The sequence below is a fragment of the Stenella coeruleoalba genome (assembly GCF_951394435.1).
Source record: "Stenella coeruleoalba genome assembly, chromosome: 19".
NCBI classification, from domain to species: Eukaryota; Metazoa; Chordata; class Mammalia; order Artiodactyla; family Delphinidae; genus Stenella; species Stenella coeruleoalba.
This window is the reverse complement of record NC_137165.1, coordinates 41,626,183-41,651,721: the sequence shown is the minus strand read 5'-3', so window position 1 is coordinate 41,651,721 and position 25,539 is coordinate 41,626,183. Positions and strand designations below refer to the sequence as shown.

Sequence of the window (25,539 nt, the reverse complement as noted above, 5' to 3'; positions counted from 1 at the left end):
GGGAGCCGCAGATGAAGCTTCTCTCACTCACCCGCCGCTCACCTCCTGCTGTGCGGCCCGGTTCCTAACAGGCCGAGGACTGGTACCGGTTGGCGGCCCGGGGGTTGGGGCCCCCTGTTATGAGGGATAACTTTTTCTAGCTCAAGCAGGTAGTTCTTCATTTGGCAAATTAAAGGCAGTTCTAGAAATTCTAGATAATATGGCAATAAGATACCCACCTAAATGCATCTCAGACATTGCCAACTCATTTACCATCTTAGAAAATGGCCTTTGTAGATATTAACAAGTCTTAGTTACCTCCATGCTCAATTTGCCAGTATATTTTAATCCCATGCCAGCATTTTTCTCACCTAACTTGTTTACAGGCTCCCCACCCCCAACTCAACAAATGCAAATTCATTTTCATGTCTTATTACATAAAACACAAATCATTAAGAAGACAAATATGCTAACCCCTTAACCCATAAAGGATAATCAGTGGATTTTAAAGCTAAGTATAAATTATTATTATTATATATATATATTTTTTTAAAGTATCCTAAGCAATTCTTTTCCCAAGCTTTTTTTTTTTAATGTTGGGGGTAAGAGTTTATTAATTAATTTATTTTTGCTGTGTTGCGTCTTTCGTTTCTGTGCGAGGGCTTTTTCTAGTTGTGGCAAGCGGGGGCCACTCTTCATTGCGGTGCACGGGCCTTTCACTATCGTGGCCTCTCTTGTTGCGGAGCAGAGGCTCCAGACGTGCAGGCTCAGTAGTTGTGGCTCACAGGCCTAGTTGCTCCGCAGCATGTGGGATCTTCCTGGACCAGGGCTTGAACCCGTGTCCCCTGCTTTGGCAGGCAGATTCTCAACCACTGCGCCACCAGGGAAGCCCCATATTTTTAAATAACTTGTCTTTGTAAAGTGGTTGCACCATTGCTGCTGTCCATTTGTCCAAGTAGTCAAAAATTTGACTGTGGCCTTTTAGAGTATGTCAGCGTTCCTGTTACAGTTTGATTGCCTTGATATAGTTCTGAGGGAGACGGCCCCTGAGTTTTTGAAGCAGTGACCCATGCTAAACTTCGTTTCACATTCTTCTGCCTTTCCTGTAGATATGTGTCCTAAAAATGCTAGCTATTACGGGAATCGAGCAGCCACCTTGATGATGCTTGGAAAGTTCCGGGAAGCTCTTGGAGATGCACAGCAGTCAGTGAGGTTGGATGACAGTTTTGTTCGGGTATGTAATGGGGCTGTTTGGGGGGGTCTGAGTTCTGTAGTTGAATTCCTCTAGGCCAGGGTTTCTCAGTTTTGACACTGTTAACATTTGGGGCCAGATAATTCTTTATTGTGGGGAGCTATCCTGTGCATTATAGGATGTTTTCAGTAGATCCCTGGCCTTTAACTACTAGATGTGAGTAGCACTCTCCTCCCTTCCCAGTTGTAACAACCAAAAATATCTCTAACGTCGCTGAATGTCCCATGGAAGGCAGAATCACCCCTGGTTGAGAACCGCGCTGCTCCATCCCTTGTTGGTTGTGTGTGCATGTTGCTGCTGTTGATTTCCTTTGGCTTGGCCAATCATGCTCCTTTTCTTCCCTCTTTGTGTTTCTTCTAGGGACATCTACGAGAGGGCAAATGCCACCTATCTCTAGGGAATGCCATGGCAGCATGTCGTAGTTTCCAGAGAGCCCTAGAACTGGATCACAAAAATGCTCAGGCACAACAGGAGGTATGGGTCTGATGCCATCAGTATCAGAAGAAACAGCAGGGTGGTATATTTGGAAGGAATAGTGACTTGAGAATCAGAACTGAGATCTTGTCTCACTTCTGCCATCAGCCACACCTGGGTGAATGTGTGCAAGTCTCATAGTCTCTGAGCCTCAGCTTCCTTATCTGTAAAAGGAATTTTGCATATGATTTACAGCTTTGAAAATCCGTGCAATTTGGAGGGTTTCTGAGATAGCTGGGAGGATGGGCAGATGCGTCAAGGAACTGATTTGAGTGAGGTTAAAAAATTTGAATTCATATCCTGATTAAATTGGTAGCAGCTAGAAGATGTTTTAGTTGCATCTTCATATGTACCTAATTTACTCCTGGATGCATTTAGTGAGAATCTCACTGAACCTCTGACAGTGCCTTTTATTTTATGTATGTGCATCATGGCTCCTTTGTTTCTGACCTTAAGTTCAAACTGAGGGTAAAGGTTGGGCCTTAACCTTTCTGTTAAGGAGTCTCGGCTACATCTTCACCAAATTGATTTGTGAAAAGTCTGTGGTTCTGATTTTCTTGAAATAAACTCATCAAGTCCTTGTTGGTTTTTCTGGTTGTTGAATCTGCAACTTCATTAAAACTCTCTTATATGATTTTTCTGGTATAGTTCAAGAATGCTAATGCAGTCCTAGAATATGAGAAAATAGCAGAAACGGATTTTGAGAAGCGGGATTTTCGGAAGGTAAAGTACAACTGTGAGGAAATCTCATCTACACTTTTCTCACAAAGTTCTCTGTGTGTGTGTGTGTGTGTGTGTGTGAGGTAATTAGAGGGGTAGTATGGTACAGAAGATCTAGAATAGTAAATTATCACTTTAATTTGGCATTTACCTTTTCTTTCCCTGTTTTTTTTTAAGACTTCTATTTATTGTTTTTAGAGTTTTAGGTTCACAGCCAAATTGAGAGGGAAGTACAGAGATTTCCCATATATCCCCTGCCCCGCACATGCGTAGCCTCCCCCATTATCAGTGTTCCCCAGAGGAGAATTCCAGAGGTACATTTTGTTACAACCAAGTTTTTGGCAATTATGAATAAAGCTGCTCTGGATATCTTTGTGCAGGTTTTTGTATGGATATAAGTTTCAACTCTTTTGGGTTAATACCAAGAAGCACGGTTGCTGGATCCTATGGTAAAAGTATTGCAAGATTGTTTTGCAAGAAACTACCAAACTGTCTTCAGAAGTGACCGTATCATTCTGCATTCCCACCAGCAATGAATGGGCGCTTCTGTCGCTCCACATCATCAACATTAAAAACATTTTTTTTGGTTAAGGTTCTTATTTTCTTAATTATATTTCGCTTTATCATAAAAAGCGGTATGAGTTTGTTACTTGAGTTCGTTCCTGTTTCTGATATAAGGTATGCTGGTTAGTAGAGGAAAAGCCAGTTGGAATTAAATATTAGGTTTGGATAACCCATTTTTATTAGAATAATGAGAGCTAGCTTTAACACCTGCTTTGTGTGATCTAGATGGAGCCATAAATAAAAGATAAAGGCCCCTTTTACATTTTTGAATAGTGTACGTAACCTGTCGTCATACCTTTTTGATGTTAAGCCTTTCCACAGAAGCACACTACCGTCCTTTATGGAGCTGTGTGATAGTACATGAAAAATGTACATGCCAAAGGGATTGACCTGTGTGAAGTATGGGAAAGGTATCAACGTTCCAGGTATCTTTCTAAGTCTTATTTGTAGTGGTTATCTCTCATCTGAGTAATTCCTGATTCCCTTCTTTAGATGGAACTTGGAAGTAGCTTTCACTAGAGTTTCAAAAGGGGAGGTAAGTGGCCCCCAAAAGGGTTAAAAACCACTGATCAGGATCAGTTTTCAGGATCACTTATGATTGTATCATCCACGGACTGGAGTCGTCACTTCATATGTGGGAATTTGCTCAGTGCTTTCTGTAGCAGGTACTCAAATGCTTGATAAAAGGGTACAGTTAAGAATCATTCTTAAGTCACAAACTGTGACAGTCTTTTATTTGGTAATATCTGATTAGCTTATACAGAGTCCTAGCATTAACTTATTAGCGTCCCTCTTCTGTCCATTGGTTTTAATAACCACAGTGTCTTTGTAGTGCAGTTCATACTTTGTTTTGTGTGTGTGTGTGTTTAGAAAGCAATTCTGCCTCGTGTCACATTTTTAGAGCTTTGCATAGGCAAAAGCTTTGTCTCAAAAGGCGGTCTTTTGGGTTTCTTTTCTTTCTTGCCCACCCTGGAGCCAGAATCCCTAGTCTGTGACAGAATCCTCTGTTTGTGACATCCCAGCACCCCCACTGTAGTTCATGGTGATGTCACAAATGAAGAATTATGATCCTGGCAGGGGAAACAGATGAACTTGGAAGAAACAAAGATCTTCTTTGCCTGCAGCTGTCCATAGTCATGGGGAGGTGGGGGTGGGAAGTGAGGCTCCAACTGACACTCCCCACCATGAGCTCAACCCTCTCCGTACAGAACGTCACAAAGGCAGCAGGTTGTGGCTGCTTACATTTTGACTGACTGCCCTCCTCCCAATTCTTTTTCTGTTTAAGGAGGGGAAAATTAGCACCATGACTGCCCTGCTCAGTACCTGCATTTTCATATTGTCCTTAGAACATAAGCTGTGCCATTCAAGGAAAGGTGTCCCCACCACTGCTCTGTTGACCCTGCGGAAAGCCTTGCCAGTGCAACAGCTCATGGTGTTTACCTACTTCCCTTTATTTTTAAATTTAAATATTTGAGTAGGTGCTATTCTTGGTTCAAAAGTTAGAAAGTATAAACAATTACTCAGTGATAAGTGCCCCCCCCAAACTTATCTTCCATCTGCCTATTTCTCACCCTTTAGGATAACCACTGTTCTTGTTCTGTTTACTGCCACAGTTTTGTTCTACATAAACAAATACAAATACAGCATTTTTTTTGGCCGCGCCTCGTGCCTCGTAGGATCTTAGTTCCCTGACGAGGGATTGAACCCTGGCCCCAGCAGTGAAAGCACCAAGTCCTAACCACAGGACCGCCAGGGAATTCCCAACAAATACAAAGATAGATTCTTAATTTTCTTTCTTTCTTTCTTTCTTTTTGCATGAAAGGTAATAACGCTCTGCAAAGTTCTGTACCTTGCTTCCCCCCCACCCCCACTTAATAGACCTTGGAAGTCTTTCCATATTAGTATATGCAGAACTTCTTCATTCTATTTTAGATCCACATAGTAGTTAGTGTTCTAGTATATGAGTGTTTACATTGCCTAACCAGTCTCCTGTTGATGGAATTTGAGTTATTTCTGCTTCCAGTTTTCAGACTTCATCTCTTCCTGATTCCTATGACCAGATTCTTAGAGGGAACGGGTGTCCCTTAACTCCAGATTTCTCCATCGGGTCAGTTATTCTTGGAGGAGAATATGATTCAGGAAGGATTTCCCAGGAAAAATAGATAAACCAAAGTGAAAGCTCAGAGAACAAACTCAGAAAAAATAGGAATATATGGAAGTCTTTATGAAGCTGAAAGACTGAAATAATCTCAGCTGTGTGTGTGTGTGTGTGTGTGAGAGAGAGAGAGAGAGAGAGAGAACCTTTTTGGTTTGTATAGCAATGTGTTAGGTATAGTTTAGGACTATTGAAAGCAAACTAATCATTAGATATTTCTGTACTAAAGTGGAAGTGGAAGAGTGGCCACCATGTGAGGCTTATGCCACAGGAAGGAGGGAACTGTGAGCAATTTCAGTAATATAGGGAGTAATGATTCTTTATCAGGTTCTCTTTTTGGTATTCCTTGTCTTACTTAGTAGGCTAAGCATGATGAATTATGCAAAGTAGCAAATAATGGTATTTCTACTAGAAGAATGTGAGTTTTGATCACAGTCACTATCGATATGATTCCCTGTGGAGGCACCTTAGTATGGTGATTAAGGTTATAGGCTCTGGAGTCTTTGTGTCTAAGATCAAATTCTGTTCCTATTTGGTCCAAGGTCCAAGCTTTGGTGACCTTGAACAAGTTACTTAATCTCTACTTCAGTTTTTTCATCAGTAAAATAAGGGTATTAATATTACCTGCTTCAGAAAATTGTTGTGGGCATTAAATGGGTTAATATATAAAGTACTTAGTAAATGTTTGCTGTCATCATTATCATCTGGATCGGCTGCTCTCCTCATTTCAGTGGTTTAATCAAATAAATTAGGGGTGTGTTTGTGTGTGTGTGTATATATATATTTGTTTGTTTGTTTGTTTAAACAGGTATATTCTTAAACTCTGGTATTACTTCCCTTTGAATCTGTTGCCTGTGACCAAACTAAAGTCAAGACATTTTCTGGAGTCCAGGATGAAGAACCTTATTTGCTTTCTTCTTCCCCATAGGTTGTTTTTTGCATGGACCGTGCCCTAGAATATGCCCCTGCCTGCCATCGCTTCAAAATCCTCAAAGCAGAATGTTTAGCAATGCTGGGTCGTTATCCAGAAGCACAGTCTGTGGCCAGGTATGAAGTCAGGCCAGTTTTGTATTAAAATGCCAGCTATCACTGGACAAATGCTGTCTGGCAGTTCCCTACAACAGGAGTTAACATATTGTCCTGTAGGTAGGCCAGCCAGGGTGATCAGACCTTCCTGGGACTTAAAGCCAAAGGTTAGACCGGGTATTATACCGAAAATCCAAAGGTATTTATGTAGGAGTTCAGTAGGTACTTGAGCTATATGTGAAAGAAGAGATGTGTGGATTTTTTGGTGTGTTTTTGTTTTTTAAATGTCCGTTTCTTTCTACTCAAGGGGTTTGTGAACTCTAAAGGGCTGGATAGTAAATATTTTAGACTTTGCAGGCCGTGTTGTCCCTGTTAACAATTAAACTCAGTCACTATAGTGTAAAAGCAGCCATAGATAATAGATAAACAAATGGTGTGGCTGAGTTTCAATAAAACTTTATTTACAAAAACCAGCAGCAGATAGGATGTGGCCTGTGGGCTATATTTACCAACCCCTGATCTAATAAGATTGTGAGACACAAGAAGTATATAAGGATAGATACAGGTGATTTATTTGGGGACAGGTTGGGAAGAGTGCTTGGGAATCTACTTTTGGATACTTTCCATATTAGACACATGGTCAAGAAAAAAACTGGCCAAATGATAGTAATGGTGGGGGAGATCCTAACCACAGCTGAATGTGCCCCTTTCTGGCTATTGCAGTGACATTTTACGAATGGATTCCACCAATGCCGATGCTCTATATGTACGAGGTCTTTGCCTTTATTATGAAGATTGTATTGAGAAGGCGGTTCAGTTTTTTGTCCAAGCTCTCCGGATGGCTCCTGACCATGAGAAGGCCTGCGTTGCTTGCAGAGTAAGTTCTAGGCACCAGATCTGGTAGGAAAGAAAGCTTTCTTTTTGAGCCTTTTAGAGAGTTAGGGTGGAAGGTTTTAGAATCACAGGGAATGTGATAGCACTTCTTCCCTCCCTGCCAGGATGCTTGATCCTTTCATGAGAAATTATTTCAGGGCAACTTTTATTTGCCTAAAGGTAAATGTGATCTATAGGGTCAGATCCTTTTAATATCTAAGTGTGTTTTTTCTTTTTTTCTTCCTTCAGTGAAGAAAAGATAGTAATGCTTATCCTGGGGCGTGGAGGTAAACCCTGGGTAACACAGGTCTCATTGGTATTCTTTTATAAATCTTGGTTTCCCCTGTCCACTCTGTAGGAAGCACCAGTGAGCAACAAATAGCCCAGGTGGTGGAGTTGCGCAGGGTGGAGGGCCATGTGATGCTAAACCGCTGGGATCTAAGCAATTGAAAATAGACTCTGGCCTCTCTGTGCAGTGGCCTCTCAGACGAGGCTTTCTGGATGTGAACTGACCTCCCCTTGCTTTTCTCTGTAGAATGCCAAAGCACTTAAAGCAAAGAAAGAAGATGGGAATAAAGCATTTAAAGAAGGAAATTACAAGCTAGCATATGAACTGTACACAGAAGCCCTGGGGATAGACCCCAATAATATAAAAACAAATGCTAAACTCTACTGTAATCGGGGTACGGTTAATTCCAAGGTAAGCACTTGGTCTGGGGCTTGGGGCCTATGGAGATATTTTTAAGGGCCAACAAAGCAGTCTTGGGAAATTTGCCCAATGAGGGTAAGCCAGATGAGAAAAGGTTGATGTTTCAGCTTGTTAGGAACTTCCTTCTGAGAGGCAAGCTTTTAGTTTTTCTGTGGAATTTAGGGGCACTTGAGGGACAGTTCGGAAGGATATTCCCACCTGTTGTTCAAGTTTCTTTCTTCCAGTAAAAGAATGGCTAGAGGCTTTGGGACAATTTTTAAAGCAAGTATTGCTTCTTTTTGCCTAAGCAAGTGATTATTTCTTTTTTAGGAGTGATTTGGAGGAAATTCGAGTATGAGGCAGGCTTAGTTTTTTTCTCCAGTATAACTGATGGTCACCATGCTCAGTTGAAAATGTCCTAAGTTCTGTCCCACACAACTGTCAGAAAGAATAGGCTCCTTGCTCTTGCAGAGTCCTAGTGGTTTAAAAATCACAGTAATTCTGATCCCTCCAGTTGGCCTCTGGAAGAATAGGAGGCAGGAACCACCCTTACTCTTTCCATGTCTTGGTTGGGCACTAACCTGGAATGGTAGAGGTGGTTTATCCTTGCAGATAAGTGTGCTTTGCTTCCATCATTTAGAAAAGAAACCAATTTTGAATTTGGTGTCCTTAGCCCTCTGAGATACTGGCTTTCCAGTGACCAAGAATGAGTGTGGCGGTTAGGGGGCCAGCATGACTGATCGATCCTCCTAGAATTTTGAAGCCATGCCCACAGCTTCTGGGCTCCCTCAGTCACCCAAGATGTGAAGTATGACTGCTCCTCTTTTTCCTGAAGCTTAGGAAACTAGATGATGCAATAGAAGACTGCACAAATGCAGTGAAGCTTGATGACACTTATATAAAAGCCTACTTGAGAAGAGCTCAGTGGTAAGTTCCTCTGGTGGGTGGGGGGAAGAGGGTGTTGCTGCTGGCCTGCCAGGGGAATTGCATTATGGATGATGAAGCAGACCCAGGGATGTTGTGAGGTCATTTGGTCCTTCCCCCTGCCTCTAGGTGGGATTGTTCCAGCCCTAGACTATCTTTATAGACCTCCAGCGAAGGAGATTGCACAAGCTCCCTCAGTCTCCCATGCCAGTGTCTTACGCCCCTCACGGTCAGTAAGTTTCCTCTGATGCCTGACCCAAATTCCTTTTGTTAAAGTTTAAATCCATTTCCTTTGGAGATTTTATTTTGTGTTGTACACTTTTGCTCTAACTTGGCATAGTGCTTGGTGCTTGGCACACAGTAGGTGCTCACTCGATTAATGTTTTGTTGAATGAATGTATGGTGCTTGGAAGAGGAGGAAAGGTATCTCTTGTGATAGTTGAGAGTTGTGCCTATCCTGTATGTTCTGGGTTAGGGAAGCCAGTCTTTTGACAGGAAGGGATTTAATCTGGCTCAGCCTCCCAGCAGTATATGGAAGCCCCTTTTGAAATATCCTTGTCTGACTAGGATATTCCTGCCTAGGTCTAGTGCTCCGATTTGCCTTCAGAGTCAGGTTGCTCCCCAGCATACTTGTTCATTTTATTCTTGACCCCACTAGACTCTTTTCTCCGGACAGGAACATGAGCAGGGGCTAGGAGAGACCTCTCCCCAGAATCCATCTTTTCTTTTTTCAGGTTAATTTCCCAGCCGGAGAAGAATGTCCTGTCTTTAAAGTTCCTAAAGGAAGACCTATTTGTTGTATACCAGTCCTCCAACACCCATCCCATTCCTTGTCATGAAATGGCATAGCCAAAGACAGGTGCTGTTACTGCTACCTGATGAGCCCATAGTTCTTCAAGCTTTCCAGTCTCACCAGTTGTGCAGAGCATGGGCTACTCCCCATTTAGTTTTCTCAAAATTATCCACGTTTTTTTTTTTTTTTTGCGGTATGCGGGCCTCTCACTGTTGTGGCCTCTCACTGTTGTGGCCTCTCCTGTTGCAGATCACAGGCTCCGGACGCGCAGGCTCAGTGGCCATGCCTCACGGGCCCAGCCGCTCCGCGGCATGTGGGATCTTCCCGGACTGGGGCACGAACCCGTGTCCCCTGCATCGGCAGGCGGACTCTCAACCACTGCGCCACCAGGGAAGCCCTATCCACGTTTTTAAAAAATAGGAAAACTCCTGTGTGTAGTGCTTTTTTTTTTTTTTAAGTGAATTTCTAAGTAGATGACTAAATCTGTCCAACAAACATACACGGAATTATATTACAGATTCTGTGAGACCAACTGTCAGTCATCTCATCTTTTCAAACCACTTGCAGACACACATGGAAGACAAAAGCGTACCCTTTGACCCAGCTAAAGACTTATTTTATCAGACACAAAATGCTATATACATGTTTACTGCAGTGTTATTGTAATAGCATAAGAGGAGAATCTCACCTAGATGTCTAGTGGGAAGGGGGTGGCTGGATACATAATACTGTATCAACTCAATGGAACACTGTAGTGTTTGAACAGGGTTGGGAAGAGAACAGAAAATTCTGGATTTGTTAGGAGGGTAATGGGATGAAGGACTTTGTTTTTCATATGTGCAATAAATAAAAATCAGGAATTGCTTTGATCAGATAGCTCCTTATCTTTGTGGTAGAAACAGAACTGTTCTCTTGAGTGGCTCTGCCATGAGATCCTGCCGCAGAGGACAGCGTGCACTGTTCGGCACAGTCGGCGGAGGGCTTGGCACCAGTCCCCTCAGGCAGCTGGGATTGACAAGAAGTACTGGAGATTAGTTCAGGCCAGAGCCTTACGAGAGCCCTGACTACTGCCCCAGTCCGCCTCAGCTCACCCCTACAGGTGGGGAGAGGCCAGATCTTTGCTACATTTGCCCTAAAGCTCTACTTTTCTACTTTTTCTTCAACTTAAAAAAAAAAATTTTAATGTAAGGATGTCCTTGAATTTAAAAAAAAATGTGAAGTAAAAATGCAAATCACTAATATAAGCTTATTTAGTACATTATGTAGGGCCTGGTAAGTCCATCAAGGTAGCTTGTTTGTCACATCATTTCTATACCCAGAGCTGTCAGTTCTTAATTTTCTGTTACTTCAGTTTATATTATTATACTTCATCCTGCAGATAGGTTCTCTGTACTCCTAGTAGCATTTGTGCCTTGCGTCTGTGGGGCATTGGTTTTGTCACCATTTTTTAAAAGTCATTAATCAAGATGTGGCCAGAAAATCAGATGCCTAAGATGTTGGGCTTCACTTTTGCCAGCCACATCAGTAGTGCTCCCCCTGCTCTGGCCTCTAAGCCTGGTGGGGCTCTGTGATGTTTGCAAAGATCGGCTTGTGTGGCAGCAGTGTAATAAATTGAACCTCTTTGTGCAGTGGCTAGCTGCACTGCATGGTCACTTCCCACTCCCCAGCTGATGGTGACTGTCTGGAACTGCTACCAGAGTCTGTTTAATCGGTAGGCCAGTCTTGGAGCCAGTGATATTATCAGGAAAATGCCCTTTACTTCTGTGGAAGAGACACTTAAAAGGTCTGGCGATCAGCCTGTCAAGCTTGTTTCCTCCCATCTTGGGCCAGGGGCCCTCCATTCTTCTGTGCTATTGAAGTAGAAGCAAGCCTGTGTTTACGTCTCCTTTTCTATCTCATTAACCTACATCTCTCGGATTGATTAGTCTTAATGGAAGCATTTGCCAGCAGCCACCACCTTGAACTTGATCCTTCCAGTGGCTGACGAATCCCACACCTCTGGATTGGAGCTGGCCCTGTATGTTTATGGTACTCACTGTTTCCAAGCTCTTCCATATCCATTGACCTCACTTGATAGTTTTTCTCCTGTGTTTCAGTCCCAAGTAATCAAGTGGGTACCTTCACGTTTGTCTCTCCTGAGGTGATCCAGATGCCTCTCGGTGGCTCTGAGTGAAATCAGAAGGAACTTTCTCCCCTTGGTTGCTGTCTGCTCAGAGCAGAATATCACTTTGCTGGTTAGGTGCAAGTGGCATGAGACCTCTCTCTCTCTCTCGAGGACTTGGTAGTTCATTTTTCACATGGCTAGCTTAAGGACTCCTGTTTCATGAAGCGTCTCAACCAAAAGTGTGTGTCTCTCGCTTGAGCCGCGCCTCTTCCCCTAGAGTGGTACTGAAGGCCACTGCTATTTACGTCGCTGTACTGCCCTGTATTTCCTTCTCAGTTACATGGACACAGAACAGTATGAAGAAGCAGTACGGGACTATGAAAAAGTGTATCAGACGGAGAAAACAAAAGGTAAAGGAGTTTGAGAGCATGTTTCTCAGGGAATTGTGTGGTCTGACCTGTAGGTCCTAAAACTGGACATAGGAGTAGTTTGATTCAGGGATGAATGAACCTGGAGCTTATTTGAAGAAGTGAGCAGAGACCCCGAGAGTGGGACAAGGCACCTGTTTTCTGGTCCCCAGTCCTCCCTGTCACTTACACTTGCTTTTCTGTGTGATGAGGCCAATGTGAAGAACATACCTAGCAGATTTTTTTAATCTCCAGAAGAAAACACCGTAAAAGCCCCTGGTAAGGTTAATGAGGCTTCTGACTCCAGGGCATCTGGGCGGGGCCTGGTAAGGGAAGCCAGAATCAGGTGCGTTGTTGACGCCAGATGTCTTCCTCCAGAACACAAACAGCTCCTAAAAAATGCACAGCTGGAACTGAAGAAGAGTAAGAGGAAAGATTACTACAAGATTCTCGGAGTAGACAAGAATGCCTCTGAGGACGAGATCAAGAAAGCTTATCGGAAACGGGCCTTGATGCACCATCCAGGTAGCGCGGGTGGGGAGGGGGCTCGGTGCGGGGAGCAGGCTAGGCCGGCCGCTGCCAAGCTCAGTCCAGCACGAAAGCCTCAGAGAGGCTGCTCAGCTGGAATAAGGTGTTGCTCAGTTCCATACCCTCCAAGTTCGGGAAGTACCAGATTCTAAAATCAGGGATAATGTGGTCTTTCTGTCAGACTTTGTTTTCTTCAGGCTCTGAGTTCTTCCCATACTCCTCCCATTAGATCGGCACAGTGGAGCCAGTGCTGAAGTTCAGAAGGAGGAGGAGAAAAAGTTCAAGGAAGTCGGAGAAGCTTTTACCATTCTCTCCGACCCCAAGAAAAAGACTCGATATGACAGTGGACAAGACCTGGATGAAGAGGGCATGAATATGGGTGGTGAGTTGGCAGTTGGTTGGGGCAGCCTAGGATGAATCTGACAGCTGCGGAACGTTACCGTTTTTTCTAAAGACACTCCAGAGGGAGAATCTTATGTAATCAGCCAGTGATGCTCTGCAGTTTGTAAAGTGCACTCTGATAAGTACCTGTAATGTGTGAGGTACTCTGATGGGTGTGGAAAATAACAAAGGTGAATCAAACATTCCCTGACGTCCGGGAACCCACAGTCCAGGGGTTTGAAAACTCTGGCCCATAGGCCAAGTCTGACCCCTGGTCTAATAGACATGGAGTCCAACGAGGGCAATAAAATATAGCAGGTGTCAAGGGTGCAGAGTGGGTGCCGAGGAGGTCAGCACTAGCAAGGGAAGGCTTGGGTGTGCAGAAAAGCATAGCACCTTGTGGGAGCTACCAGGGGCTCAGCTAGGAGGATAGAGGGTGCTCGAGGCACAGAGCGGTGAGAACTGCACAGAAGCTGGCTCAGACCTCAGCAGGCCTTAGAGGCTGCAGGAAAGAATGTGGGCTTCTCCTTTCCGCTGGAAGTTCTTTCTTCCCCCACTGCAAAGTGTTTGCTGATACTTATGCGTCTCACACATTCCTGTAAGCCCTCACAGACTGCAGTTTCCCCAGAAGACCTAGAATGAAGTAAAGTGCAGCCGTGAGCGTCATTGCTGACTGTGAGCTTAGGTGGAGAGAAAAGAAGCCCCGAACAATGCCCAGTTCTCAGACCACTGCCTCTGACGCCAGGCCTTTCTCTTCCACTGAGAAAATGTATTGGAATTTAGAATAAGGTTGATGCTCTACAGATAGTTCTCACCTTGCCAGTTCGCGCGCGCGTGCGTGCGTGTGTGTGTTATAACACCTAGCTTTGGACTTGCCTGACGGTCCAGTGTTTGGGACTCTGCGCTTCCGCTGTAGGGGGCATGGTTTTAATGCTGTGAGGTGCAGCTCCCCCCCGCCAAAAAAAAAAATAATAAACATTGCTCTGCCCAGCAGTTGAGGAGAGTTGTAAGCAGTCGAAAGCTGTTGAAGGGATACAAGTCGGGGAGCCATGGACCTCATTTAGGCTCTGGAGATGTATTTGTGATGGCAGTGAGGCGAGCTGGTTTGGAAAGGGTGAGGAGGAAGGAAGACACAATCACTAGGAGAGAATCGGAGGGTACAATCGGGAGACAGTGTGAGAATCAACAGGAGTGGCTGCAGAACATGTTGGGCGAGGCAGAGGACTAAGGCAAGAGTGGCTTTGGCACAGCTGGCCTGATGGGGCTGTTCCCTGAGCTGGGGACCCAGGAACATGAGCAGATACACGGGCGAAGAAAAATTCACTTTTGGACACGATGTGCCTGTGGGTGGGATTGGCTGGTGGAGATAAATCCTGCGCAGCTTAGGGAGTTAGGCAGACTGGCGGTGTGAGGTGCGCTGCGGCCTGGTGAAGAGCACGGTGCTAGAGGCACACAGGAGTTGGCAGTGTTGTGTTGTTGCTTTCACTGGCCGCGTGATCTTGGGCAAGGTACTTGAGCTTCTGCTTAGGTTTTGTTGAGTATAAATTGGTACTCAATGATACAATGTATGCAAAGTACCCAGCACCGTGGTTGGCACCTGGTAGGTGCTTAGTAAACTATAGCTTTTTTCCTGGCATACAGCGTAGACAGAGTGTGGCATCAAACACATGCAGTAAATCATAGGTCTCATTCTTCTATACAGTCTTAGTAGCACTTAAGTGATACATTTTAGTCTTTTCAGTAGCAGCCCCAGCATTATAGGGAGACAGTGTGGAGAAAGTCTTATGTCGTAAAGCGCAAATGGCATTTCCAGTTGTTGAGAAGGCCCAGTGAAGTGGGTTGAGGCAAAGAAAGCTTTCCTTTGGGACCATGCTTGGAAGAAGGGAACACATCCTGGGAGTGGGATCAAGTAGTGGGATCACCTCTCGTCGGTGAAGTTTGGGGAAAGGAGGGAAGTGATATTATCTGGGAAAGCTTTGGAGACCCATTAGAGGATGGGTCTCTCTTAAGTTCCTCTTCAGACACTTCTAATTTTTTCACCTTTTTGTGCCTTCTCTGCTCCTCACTTTGCTCCGCAGATTTTGATGCAAACAATATCTTCAAGGCATTCTTCGGCGGTCCTGGGGGCTTCAGCTTTGAAGGTGGGTGTGCCTGAGTTCCCAGACCACAAACCGACACAAGGACTCCCCAGTTAGGCAGCACTAGGGGCCCAACAGTGGAGGCAGCAGAATTCTCGTCCAGCAGGACATCTACACCCTCGGGTGCTGCTGAGGATGGAGGAGGGGTTTGCGGGCACACCTGCACAGGGTCAGGGAGATGTCTCTAAGCTTCCTAGTACCGGAGCTTCTCTGCAAGAGTGAAGGTGTTAGAACTACGCACGTGCAACCTGCTTGCATGCTCCCTCCTGCACCCCAAGGCCCAGCCTGTTTGATACCCTTAGAGGTTTTTCTGTTTGAAGTAGCCCTTAAAGACTCTGCATAATCAGGGCAAACTGATCTTCCCCCAGAAAACCCACAGAGCCAGCTAACAAGCTTTTCTTTTCCCTACAGCATCTGGTCCAGGGAATTTCTTTTTTCAGTTTGGCTAATGAAAGGAAACCATCCAGAACCCAGAAAATGCAGACTTGCTCCGTTTAACCTCGAATGTGGCTGGACACAGCTCACCTCCTCCCTTCATTATGATCCACGTACTTAGAGCAGTTTCGTTTTCTCAGTTGGATACCCAGTGTCTGTGTGAGTGGGGTGAAGGAAAGGGAGCCAGTGCCGAAGACTGCGGGTAGGGGAGGGAGGTGGGGGGTGGACAGGGCAGCTTGTGAATTTTTGTTTTACTGTTTAACTTTATTAAAAAAAAAAAATTAAGAGAATAAAATGTTTTGACCCTTTCTGGCACTTTGCTCTGGCAACTGCTTTGTGTCACTCCAGAGTCAGTGGGCCAGAGCTGAGCCCCCAGCACGGAGCTGATGCCCACGTGGACTTTAGGCTCCGCGAGCCACCCCACGAGGGGTGGGGGCACCTGGGGGCAGGTGGGGTGCTGGCTGCCCCCAAATCGGTTTAGCACGGGAGTGCTGAGCAGGCCCTGGGGATGCTGCCGTGCCCAGCCTGATGCCAGTCATGGGGCAGCGAGTTCAGAAAACACATTTTATGGTAGGGCCACCAGAAATCACTAGAATCTGCATGTGTCCAAAGTGGGTGCCAGGTGTCAGGCTGGGCTAACCCAGAGGTTTACACGGGCTCTGAGTTCTCACAGCTTGAGGGAGATGGTGACAAGGACAAAATCCTGCCTTTTTGACCCTCAGACCCTTTCCAAGTGGGACAGGCAGCTCCTGGGTGCAGGGATCTGGGCGCTGACGTCAGCTCACTTAGCTGGAAACAGCATTCTTAGCAAACGCCCCTTGACTTTTCCACTGGTGTCCCTTCCTGTATGGGAGGCAAGCAGGGGGAGGAAGCAGTGGTATATGTCATGCTGTTCAGGTCAAGCTTTTGTGTTTGTGGTGAATAATTTCAGTTCCAGGCAGACACACTTGAAGCTTTGGCTGAAGCTCTGATTTTTGGTGCTTTGGGTAAGTAGAGATGGCTGGGTAAAGACCTTGGCCCAAATAGCTATTCCTCTTCCATCTGAGCCTCTGCCCCTTTCTTTTCAGCCTTCCCCCTTTAGTGCCAAAGCTGCGCTGAAATGCTGACTGCATGAGGCCTGGGAAGTTCCCATGTAGCCATCCAGGCCCCTGTTGGCTTGGAAGAGTCAGCTCTTCCCTTGTGTTTGAAGTGGCACTGATCTGAAGGTGGCCTTCCCTAGAGAACCGCAGGCACACCTGTGGGCCTGTGCCCAGTTGCTGGGGGGGTGGCAGCTCTGTGCTCCACGTCCCTCACGCCGGCCAACTCCCACTGCCTGTGTGCATCCAAGACCAGCCCCTCTCCCCGCTGCCTCCTCGTGAAAGCCAACAGTGTTCCACTGCCCAGCCTCGCCGCAGCTGTGCTCAGCCCGCAGAGGGGAGACAGGACCGATGGCCCCAAGCTGGGGACAAAGGCAGTCCTGATGCACCCTGCCCTTGCCCCAGGGAAGACTGAGCTGGGCACAGAGGGCGAGAGAGACTGCACGCAGCTAGGATTAACACGATTTATTTCATTATCAGTCTTACAAGTTGCTGAGGTTGGGCAAAGCCAGGATAGTAACTAAAATCCCGGGCACTTCTGTCAAGTGACAACCCGATTAGCAAGGCCCTGTTACTGAGCAGAGGGCAGCAGAGGGCACCCCAGGAACCACAGCACCTGCAGCGATGTTAAAAGTCCCTTCCCAGAGGCACCGGGTGGGGCTTGGCACGAAACTGCTGGGGGCCACTCCATTGGCTCTTGGTACCCACTGACCCCCTTTAGCGGAGGCACAGAGGCCTCCGGAGGCACCAAGGAGGCAAGATGGGCTGGGCAGACAGCAAGATTGGAGCTTTCCCCCCGAGGCGCTGTCTCTGGCCCTGATCTCCCCATCCACACGACAGAGCTACGCCCCTGGAAGGATGGCAGCCCACCCGCTTCCTGGGGTGAGACCTGTAGCCAGCCTGGGATGCGGCTGCTGCTTATTCTATTTTCTTCCCTAGTATCAAACTGTTAACCTAGTTACAGTGTGAGGAGGAGGGGACAGGCACTTAGGACCAAAGGTGGAAGGTAAAAACCCCTTTTCTACCCCGGTAAATAGCCCCAGGCTTTCTGGGGCTACACTGATTAAGAAATGGGATCAAAGCCCAGGGATCATCCCGTCTCAAATCCACCTCTAGTCTTCTGTGGCCGTGGTGACCACCCCGTGAATACGAGCAGCGCTGAGGTGTCCCTCCCCACTAGCCGGCCCTGTGTGGGGCAGTGGGCCTAGGGGCCCAGCAACTGTAAGCGGGGCTTGGGGTCGTGGCTCCGGTCCAGGCCCAACTCGGCCCAGCCTCGTCAGCTTTGGTCCAGGTTCCTGAATGGCGCCTACCTACCCCCTTGTGTTGAGAGCTTGAGCGTTAGAGGGGAAGGGGGTGGGCAGGAAAAAAGAGCAGTTATTTTACACGTTTTTAAAAAGTTACAAGAAGGTTAACTGAGTAAAAAAAAAAAAAAAAAAAGAAAAAAAATCTTAAACCAAAAATCAAGCAGAGGGATGCTTCCCTCTCCTCCCCATTCCCTTGTAAAGAGCGGGGGCCTGTGGCCCGCGAACACTCAGATGATGGTGCAGGACTGAACGGCGCCACCTTTGCGGCCGCCCCTTGTGGGCACGGCCTTGCCCTTCCCGTAGTACCCCGTGAAGATGGCCCTGACCTCCATCTTCTTGGCCAGGTTCAGCATCCAGCGCCCACTGCCCAAGGAGTAGAGCTTGCCCCGGCTGAGCTCACCCACCTCCTCGCCGCGGTTACCCCCCTTCTCCTGCTTCACAATCTCTAGCAGGTCAATACCCGTCTGCACGGCTTCCACATCACCCGCGCAGCCCAGGGTGATGTGCGCGCGGCTGCCCCGTGCCAGGCTGTCAGAGGGGGACAGCTTGTCCACGTCGTTCGGCCACAAGGCCAGCTCCTGCTCACTCAGCTCTACCCGGGCTCCCGTCGTCTTGGGTGTCACAAAGAGGGCAGAGATGGTCAGCATGAAGGCCTTGCCGTAGGATTTCTTCACCACCTACGGAGAGAGGACAGAGGACTGAGCTGGAGGTGGCGGCATCAAGAGAGGACAGTGAGTGCCACCGAGCAGAGCCCGCAGACATCCACATCCACGGCCATGTGCTGGCAGGATGTCTTTCCACCGACACTGTCCAGGCTGCTTGAAAAAATGAAGGTGCCAGAGAGCAGGCATGAGACGCAAGGCTTCCTGAGCTCAGGCCGGGCTCCCCCACCCACTAGCTTCAGGGCTCATTCACCTGTAAGAGACAGCTGAGGCTAGAACCTTCCTCAGCGTGAGGACTAAAGAAGAGCCTGGGGCTTCCCTGGTGGTGCACTGTTTGAGAGTTCGCCTGCCGATGCACGGGACACGGGTTCGTGCCCCGGTCCGGGAAGACCCCACATGCCGCAGAGCGGCTGGGCCCATGAGCCATGGCCGCTGAGCCTGCGCGTCCAGAGCCTGTGCTCCGCAACGGGAGAGGCCACAACAGTGAGAGGCTCGCGTACCGCAAAAAAAAAAAAAGAAGAGCCTGACAAGGGCTGTTGTCGTTACTACTCGACTCACCCTGTGAAAGCACCCTGGTATCCAGGCACTATCCTGGAGGGTGGGGTGAGGTCGGAAATAAAGGACTTTGATCCAAATCGACTCCATACACTTTGGCTTACATTATATCTGACTCTCTGAAAAAGCCCATCTCTCCAATTTTGACCATGAAATCTTCCCTGTTTTGCTCACACCCCCTGGTCCTAACAGTGTCTAGTGCATAACAGGTGCTTAATAAACACTGCTAAATGAATGGACAGAGATGGGAGTGAAAGTGCTGTGTTCATTCATGCAGCTGTGGTAGGTGCTAAGGATACAAGGTGAGCCACACTGTAAATAGTGCTGCCCTCAGGGAGCTTCCATTCGTGTGGGAGGAGACCAATGAATAAACAAAATGGCTGCGTTAACCTAGGCAGAGAAGTGGGGGAGCTGGCAGAGGGTCAGGGACGGCCTTGCTGTGAAGGCAACCTGAAGGAGGCTGGAGTCGGCCAGGCCCGGTGGTTAAGGATCCCATGTCAGAGGCTGTGGGCGGGGCTGGTACCCCTAAGCCAATAAGCCTCCCTGTCGACACTCCCCACTTCAGAGCGCAGCCAGGCTTCAGACTGGGGGTAAGGGACTTCTAGCCTTTGGAACTGAACACAGGCTTAGAGGCCAGAGCAGGAGCTGCTGCCAACCAGCATTCTCTGCGCATCTGCAGAAGGAACAGGCTCTGATGGGCAGGCCCTGGGGGGCACCACACAGGCTTCGGTGAGCTGGGGATGGAGCTGCCTCTTTTCCTGAGAGGCTGTCTGGTTTGTGGTCCCTGCCTTGAGCCGGTACCCATCTCCAGAAGACCCTGCCCTCTCCCCACCTCAGCCAGGTGTCCCCGAGGAGCACTCACATCCTGCTGGGCATACTCGTCTGCCCCAGCGGCCTTCCCATAGTCACAGAACTTGGTTGTGCAGTGCAGCACGCCCGGGGGTCTCTTCCCAAAGTAGGTGACCAGTTCCATCTTCTCCCTGGGCTCATCCCCAGAGACAACTGAAGGGAGAGAAAGTGGGGCAGTCAGGGCGGGAGAGCAGGGGCATTGCAACATCTATCACCAAGACCATGGGAGACCCAGAGGAAAAAAATCAGACATTAGGTATAAATTTGCAATCCACTATAACTGAGCGATCCACTACCGTCCATTAGTTGGTCAAATTAATAGCAACTTTGGGGCTATGAAAACGTGTTGATACACGTTCCCTGCTTTATGTTCTGGAGATTTTTACGTCTCTTACCCAGATGTGAAAACTAAGGCACTTGTAACCCAGGGGTAGGCGGCATATGCCACGGGAATCTGAACTGCACTAGCTACGCATCTGAAAAGAGGGAAGCAGGTCATGAAAAATGGGGTAGAAAGAAAAAAGAGGTTGGGAACTGTGTGGTATAATGGAAGGAGCCCGAAACAGCATAATTAACATCCAGCCCACTTCCAAGCCTGTGGACCTGGGGCAAGTGATGGACCCTAACCTGTCAATCAAATACAACTGGGGGTGACCACACATCCCAGTTTTCCCAAGACCACCTAGGTAAGTATTAGTCGTGCCCCATTTCACTCAGCAGCCACTTGAACAAGAAGTTACCTGGTCACTGTAATAATAGGTAGCTTACAGCCTTGTTTGGTGAAAGAAAGCCTACAATGGGCCTGGTGCAGGAAGGGTCTTGGGAGGTAACAGGATGACATTATGTGGCTGGTAGTTTCGATGAGACTTGGGGTATCTGTGATTTCAATTTCCAGACTTCAAGCCTTGTCATGGCTAGCTTCAGAGTCACTAGGCTTTTCCTGTTTACCCCCAGGGTTGAATCCCTGTAAAGGACGTCGCTCACCCTCCACAGGGGAGGGAGACCTCTACACTGAGGGCAGGCCTTGTTTGTGGCCCATTACATTTCTCCTGCTGTGTCCTGGGCAGAAGGATCCCAGTTTTTAACGGTAAAAGCAGCTTCAAGAGGCAATCTCCAGGGCAGAACCAGCTCTAACTAGGAGCCCTGCCTTGGGAGCTTCTCTGTCACGCTCTTCACAGGTAAAGGGCTCACGCCCGGCTGGTGCAGGTACCACAGTTCCCCGGTTTCCCAGCATTCGAATTTTAGGAGCCGAGATAAGAGTTCTCTGAGAACTTATACCGGCACAAATTACCTCTGACAATGCAAAGAAACACGGGTGGGGATATTTCAAGTATGAAGATAGTCTAAAATCAGGGGGAACTAGGAATGAGTTAAAGGAAGAACAGATGATTAGTGGGAGTGGGTGACATATTCCCCAAAGGGCCACTGGAGAAGGAGGGCCACCAGGGTCCTTCCCTATCCCAAACCTCCCCTCTCGATGGAGCAAACAGCCCCTGCAGGAGCGAACCCTGGTCCAACCCAGTAAGGGGAGGCCCCTCTAGAGGAAACAGAGTCGAGCTTTCACTACAGCTTTGGGCAAACCCCGCAACCCTTCTGGGCATTTTCCCATCTGCAAAAACGAGGGGCTAGACTAGGGAGACTCTTCTCTGGAGCTGTGGGATGCCACAGGAGGTGCGCTGGATAGCTCAAGGCCTGGGAACCATCGCCAGTGGAGTCACAATAGTCCAAGTTGTCATTTTTCTGCAGCTTAGGGCTGCATGGCATATTCTATTCTAGAAAATAGTTCTGCTGCTAAAAATGAGTTTGAGAACATCGGACCAGATTCTCCCTCCAAGGTTTTACGAAATGTTGATGTAGTAAGTAATTTGTTTTTCCCACCTCTAAGACGGGGTCAGTGGCCTCGATCCAGGCTGGGAGAGCACAGATGGGGAGCAGAGGGCAGGAGGAAGGGTGCGGTGAGAGGGAAGGTGCCTGGCAAACGCCTCTCCCGTAACCCACGGAGCGTCCACCACCCAAAGCGGCCTCTGCTGGTACCAGGTGAGCCCCCTGCCTCCCCCAGTGCTTTGAGAACAATGGCCCCGGGCACGCAGCACCCTGTGCCCAGCAAGAGGGGCTTACAAATAAGGCTAACTGCCCCCACCCGCCCCCACCCCGCCACCTACAGTGTCGCAGCTCCTTCTTGAAGGCCTTGTGGTTGCCCAGCTCCTCGAGGAAGGCCTGGCCGGCTTTGCGGAGGCCCTCGGAACTCTTCCTGGTCAGGAACCAGCCGAAGTAGAGCGGCAGGAAGTCCTTCTCCAAACCAGGCTTCAGCTTCTTCAGATCGTCGGCTGACAGTTGCCACTGGTTCTTCTCCTTGAGCTGGGCACAGTCCAGCCGCCACGCCGTCTTGGGCTCCACCAGCACCACCTGGTACTGGTACTGGTCGGCCAGCTCAAAGAGTTGTTCCAGCCGCTCCCGCTCGTGGTTGGTGTCATCCAGCACGAGGACCCGGACGTCCCGGCGGCAGTAAGCAGCCAGGTCCTCATCCAGCTGCTTGTACTCCTCGGAGAAGGCCCCCCGGGCACCGGGGTTGATCTTGTAGGTGTCGGCGGACACCATCTTGGTGCCATCCCGGTACCTGTCCACGATGACCCGGGCCAGCGTGGACTTGCCGCTCCCGGGCAGGCCGCGCAGGATGAAGAGCGTTTTGCATTCCTGCAGTGCGGCCACCGTCTCCTCGTCCTGCAGGAAGGGAAACTGCAGCTCTGGCTTGTCCTTGGCCCCTGAGGATGACATTTTGCGGAAGAAGATCTTGGGCAGGAACGTTTGACTCTTTCGGGAGAAGCCTCTATTCTGTGTGAGGAGGGGAAGACAGACATCAGCCAGGTCACTCGGGGCCACCCCGCCAGCTTCGCCTCCTTGTCTCTGGCCTCTTTCTAACCGGGAACCCCAGCTGGCTCAGGTGCTACGGCACTGATTGACAGGCACCCCTGGTGCCTTGGGCACCATTCCAAGCCTTGGGTTGCTGGACGTCTCTCCTTGGTCCTTGAGACCTGATGGCTTCTGGCTTTGCAGGATGGAGAGGAATGCTTGTCTGAGCGGTCCTAAACTCTTTCCTCTAGTGAGAACCGTAGCCTCAAGGATTAGCCTCAAGTATCGCCCACCGCTGCCACCTCGAAACGAAAACGGTGCTGGAAGTGCGTGCAGGGGCGGGCCTGAAGCCTTCGTTTCTAGGAGTGAACCCTAACTTTATATTCCTGGCACTTATTAAGGATGACCTCTTTGGAGGTGGGGGGCTCTATGGGCAAAGCCATAGCGGCCGTGGCCCTGAGGGCACAGAGCAGGGTGAGGGTGGAGAAGGGTCACCCAAAGACCGCCTCCCTTCCCCCAACAATGCCAGTGACAGATAATACTCTCTTGTCTGGGATGGGGGGACAATGGTCCCACAGAAGGGCTGGCGGGGGGCAGGGCAGGAGAGCGCTAGACAAAGGGCTTCATTCAGCACGCCTGCCACCTCCTCCTCCTCTCCCTTGGACCCCCCACAAAGTCGTGGTCTTTGTGCCTGCCCCAGGACTGGGCGGTTCAGGGCACCTGCGTCCAGGGTCTAGCTCTGCTCACCCCTTGCTGTGTGTCAGCAGCACCTGTCTGAGCCACTTGTTTTCCTGCCTGCTAAAACCCACAGGTGACAATCAGTAGTTTTTACTGTACAGCGCCTTCTCCTCTAAACCGCGAGGCCCCACCTCCCGCCAGCACCCTGAGTGCTCGGCTGGCGTACCTTTATCTCAGACAAGGCCCTGGGCAGGGGAGGGCGCCGAACGCCAGCCCAGTGCGGGCCCAGCGCATGCTACCCCGGCCCACCCGCCAGCCGGGTCGGCTCCGGGGCAGCACCTTCTGCAGAGCGGTTCCCTTCCTCCTCCAGGTCCGTCCGCACTCCCCACTCTCCCAGCATCACCCCTACCTCAGGCCTGTACCGGAGAGCCAAGAAAGCCCCGACTCAACTGCGGAACTTCGCGTCCTCATTTGCATGCCACTTCCTCTCCCAAATTCCCCAATACTCCCGTTTTCCGTTAAGGTGCCACCCCGGCCCGGTTTGCTTGCTCCCCTCCCGGCCTTCCCGCGCCCGCTCACCATGATGAGGAGGGGCCGCCGCCGTCACAGCACCAGCTCTCCGGGGCCGCCCGCCTGCGCGGAGGGACACGGAGTGTAGCGGTGACGCGACCCCGCTGGGGGCCGCCTTACATAGCCCGGGGGCGGAGCGCGCGCGGGCTGGCCCCGGGTGGGCCAAGCCCGGCCCCCTTTGCGCAGGCGCGGCGAGTCGAAACCCGAAACTGACTCGGCGCTGGGGCGTGGCGGCAGCGCTGCCGGCCGCCCTCCCCCACGCCCGCACGCCCGCCGCGTGGGGCACCTGGGCTCCGAGGCACCTGTGCGGCGACGGACGCTGGGGGGGTGGGGAGCGGAGGGCTTGTGCGGCCTCTTCTTCTTGTACAAGGTAATGATGAACTCCTTGAAGAGGCAGGCAGTCACCCCTCCCGGGTCCCGCGCCGAGATTAGGTTGAGGCGAGGGAGGCAGGGTCGTGCAAGTACAAGGTCGAATCCTGTCTTTATTTTAAATTTTGATATTTTACTCATCATCGGGTTTTGCATTAATTGTTTTTTTACAGTATTGCGTTAAAATACTTTCTCTTCCTTATTGAGTTTTTTGGCCCTACGTTCCTTAAAAGTTGCATCTGAAATGCCTCACTTGCCTCCCCCTAGTCCGGCAGGTCCCAGCCTCTGCCCCAACCAACCCCAGCCGTTTGGGACTAGGATGGCAGTGGCCAAAGGGGCAGATGAATAATGTAATGAAATCCTAACTCGCGTCCTCAGCTGCTCAGCCACCCCCTCTGTGAAACCACTGAAAGCTCAGTGGGTGGGTATTTAAGAGCTTCCTGTGCACCAGGTGCTGTGCTAAGCACCCGTATAATCTTTACACCAGTCACTGAGGCAGGTACTCGTTACACAGAGGAGGAGACAAGCTGGAGGAGCCTGGTTTACTTGACTGTACCGCCCGGCCCTGGGGTGGCACAGGTGGGTCCAGCCGCAGCTCCTACTCTCAGCTGCTCCCTGTTCGTGGGCAGACACCTCCCTTCTCCGTCTGGGCTCCTAGAGCCCCACCAGTGCCAGCGTGCACTTCATTCTGTTTTCAAGGCTTAGGGGTTTACAAGTAGGTCTCCCTCACTGTGTGATGGCTGAGGCTGTCCCATCCTTATTTCTTCCAGAAAGCCTCCCACAGTGCCCTGCACACAGTAGGTACTCAGCAAGACCAATGGCCAGCAGCTGGGCAGACATACCTCTACTCCCAGGCCTTTCTCTTTCCTCCCCCCCTTAAGCTTTTTGAGCTCCTTGGAGCTCGTCCGTTTCTTCACTCTCCTGAAACCCTTTCTTCTTAGCACCTTTCTCATTTCTTCCATGAGATCCTTGCACAGGGCCTGGGGAGGAGGACCGCATTTCACACCTTGGTCACATTCTGGGTCAGGCCTTGTTTGGGGGGTCTCCGTGTTTCTCACCTAATCAGAACATCAGAGTTCTGCTTGGAAAGTGGTACCCCATGCCCACTCATTCATTCTCTAAGGCTCTTCTGAGAATGGGTGGGAGTAAGGAGGCAAAATGACAGACTCAGGGTTTGTAAGAGTG

The 25,539-nt window shown here is 49.2% G+C and overlaps 2 protein-coding genes across 6 annotated transcripts in view; one reads left to right on the top strand and one right to left on the bottom strand.

Moving 5' to 3' along the window:
- DNAJC7 (DnaJ heat shock protein family (Hsp40) member C7) overlaps positions 1-16,104 on the top strand; it is a 28,045-nt gene extending 11,941 nt beyond the window's left edge. For 2 of the 4 annotated variants that reach the window (XM_079905948.1, XM_079905949.1), the window contains exons 3-14: positions 1,089-1,213; positions 1,592-1,705; positions 2,354-2,428; positions 6,073-6,191; positions 6,894-7,047; positions 7,579-7,743; positions 8,567-8,658; positions 11,889-11,962; positions 12,338-12,484; positions 12,717-12,869; positions 14,947-15,009; positions 15,418-16,102. In XM_079905948.1, the coding sequence (XP_079762074.1) occupies positions 1,091-1,213; positions 1,592-1,705; positions 2,354-2,428; positions 6,073-6,191; positions 6,894-7,047; positions 7,579-7,743; positions 8,567-8,658; positions 11,889-11,962; positions 12,338-12,484; positions 12,717-12,869; positions 14,947-15,009; positions 15,418-15,455 (1,317 nt within the window). In that variant the 5' untranslated portion in view covers positions 1,089-1,090 and the 3' untranslated portion in view covers positions 15,456-16,102. Of the gene's footprint in view, positions 1-1,088; positions 1,214-1,591; positions 1,706-2,353; positions 2,429-6,072; positions 6,192-6,893; positions 7,048-7,578; positions 7,744-8,566; positions 8,659-11,888; positions 11,963-12,337; positions 12,485-12,716; positions 12,870-14,946; positions 15,010-15,417 lie in introns of all 4 variants that reach the window. The other 2 variants (XM_079905950.1, XM_079905947.1) reach the window with 2 other exon arrangements.
- Positions 16,105-16,569: 465 nt separating this feature from the next.
- On the bottom strand, positions 16,570-24,112 carry CNP (2'',3''-cyclic nucleotide 3'' phosphodiesterase). Of its 2 annotated transcripts, XM_079904349.1 has the most exons (5): positions 23,995-24,080; positions 23,642-23,831; positions 22,050-22,719; positions 19,901-20,040; positions 16,570-18,498 (listed from the first exon to the last, which is right to left on the bottom strand). In XM_079904349.1, the coding sequence occupies exons 3-5, from the start codon at positions 22,660-22,662 to the stop codon at positions 18,049-18,051; spliced, it is 1,203 nt and encodes a 400-aa protein (XP_079760475.1). In that variant the 5' UTR covers positions 22,663-22,719; positions 23,642-23,831; positions 23,995-24,080; the 3' UTR covers positions 16,570-18,048. The 2 variants fall into 2 exon arrangements, with proteins under 2 accessions (XP_079760475.1, XP_079760474.1); XM_079904348.1 differs by lacking the exon at positions 23,642-23,831 and having other exon boundaries at positions 23,995-24,112.
- Between the last annotated feature and the right edge of the window lie 1,427 nt (positions 24,113-25,539).

Excerpts from the sequence above, each read along its gene's own strand:
- CNP (XM_079904348.1), bottom strand. Across the intron at positions 20,041-22,049 it reads CAAGAAGGAGCTGCGACACT|TTGTCTCTGGGGATGAGCCC; the intron begins GTAGGTGGCGGG and ends CTCTCCCTTCAG. Across the intron at positions 18,499-19,900 it reads ACGAGTATGCCCAGCAGGAT|GTGGTGAAGAAATCCTACGG; the intron begins GTGAGTGCTCCT and ends CTCTCTCCGTAG.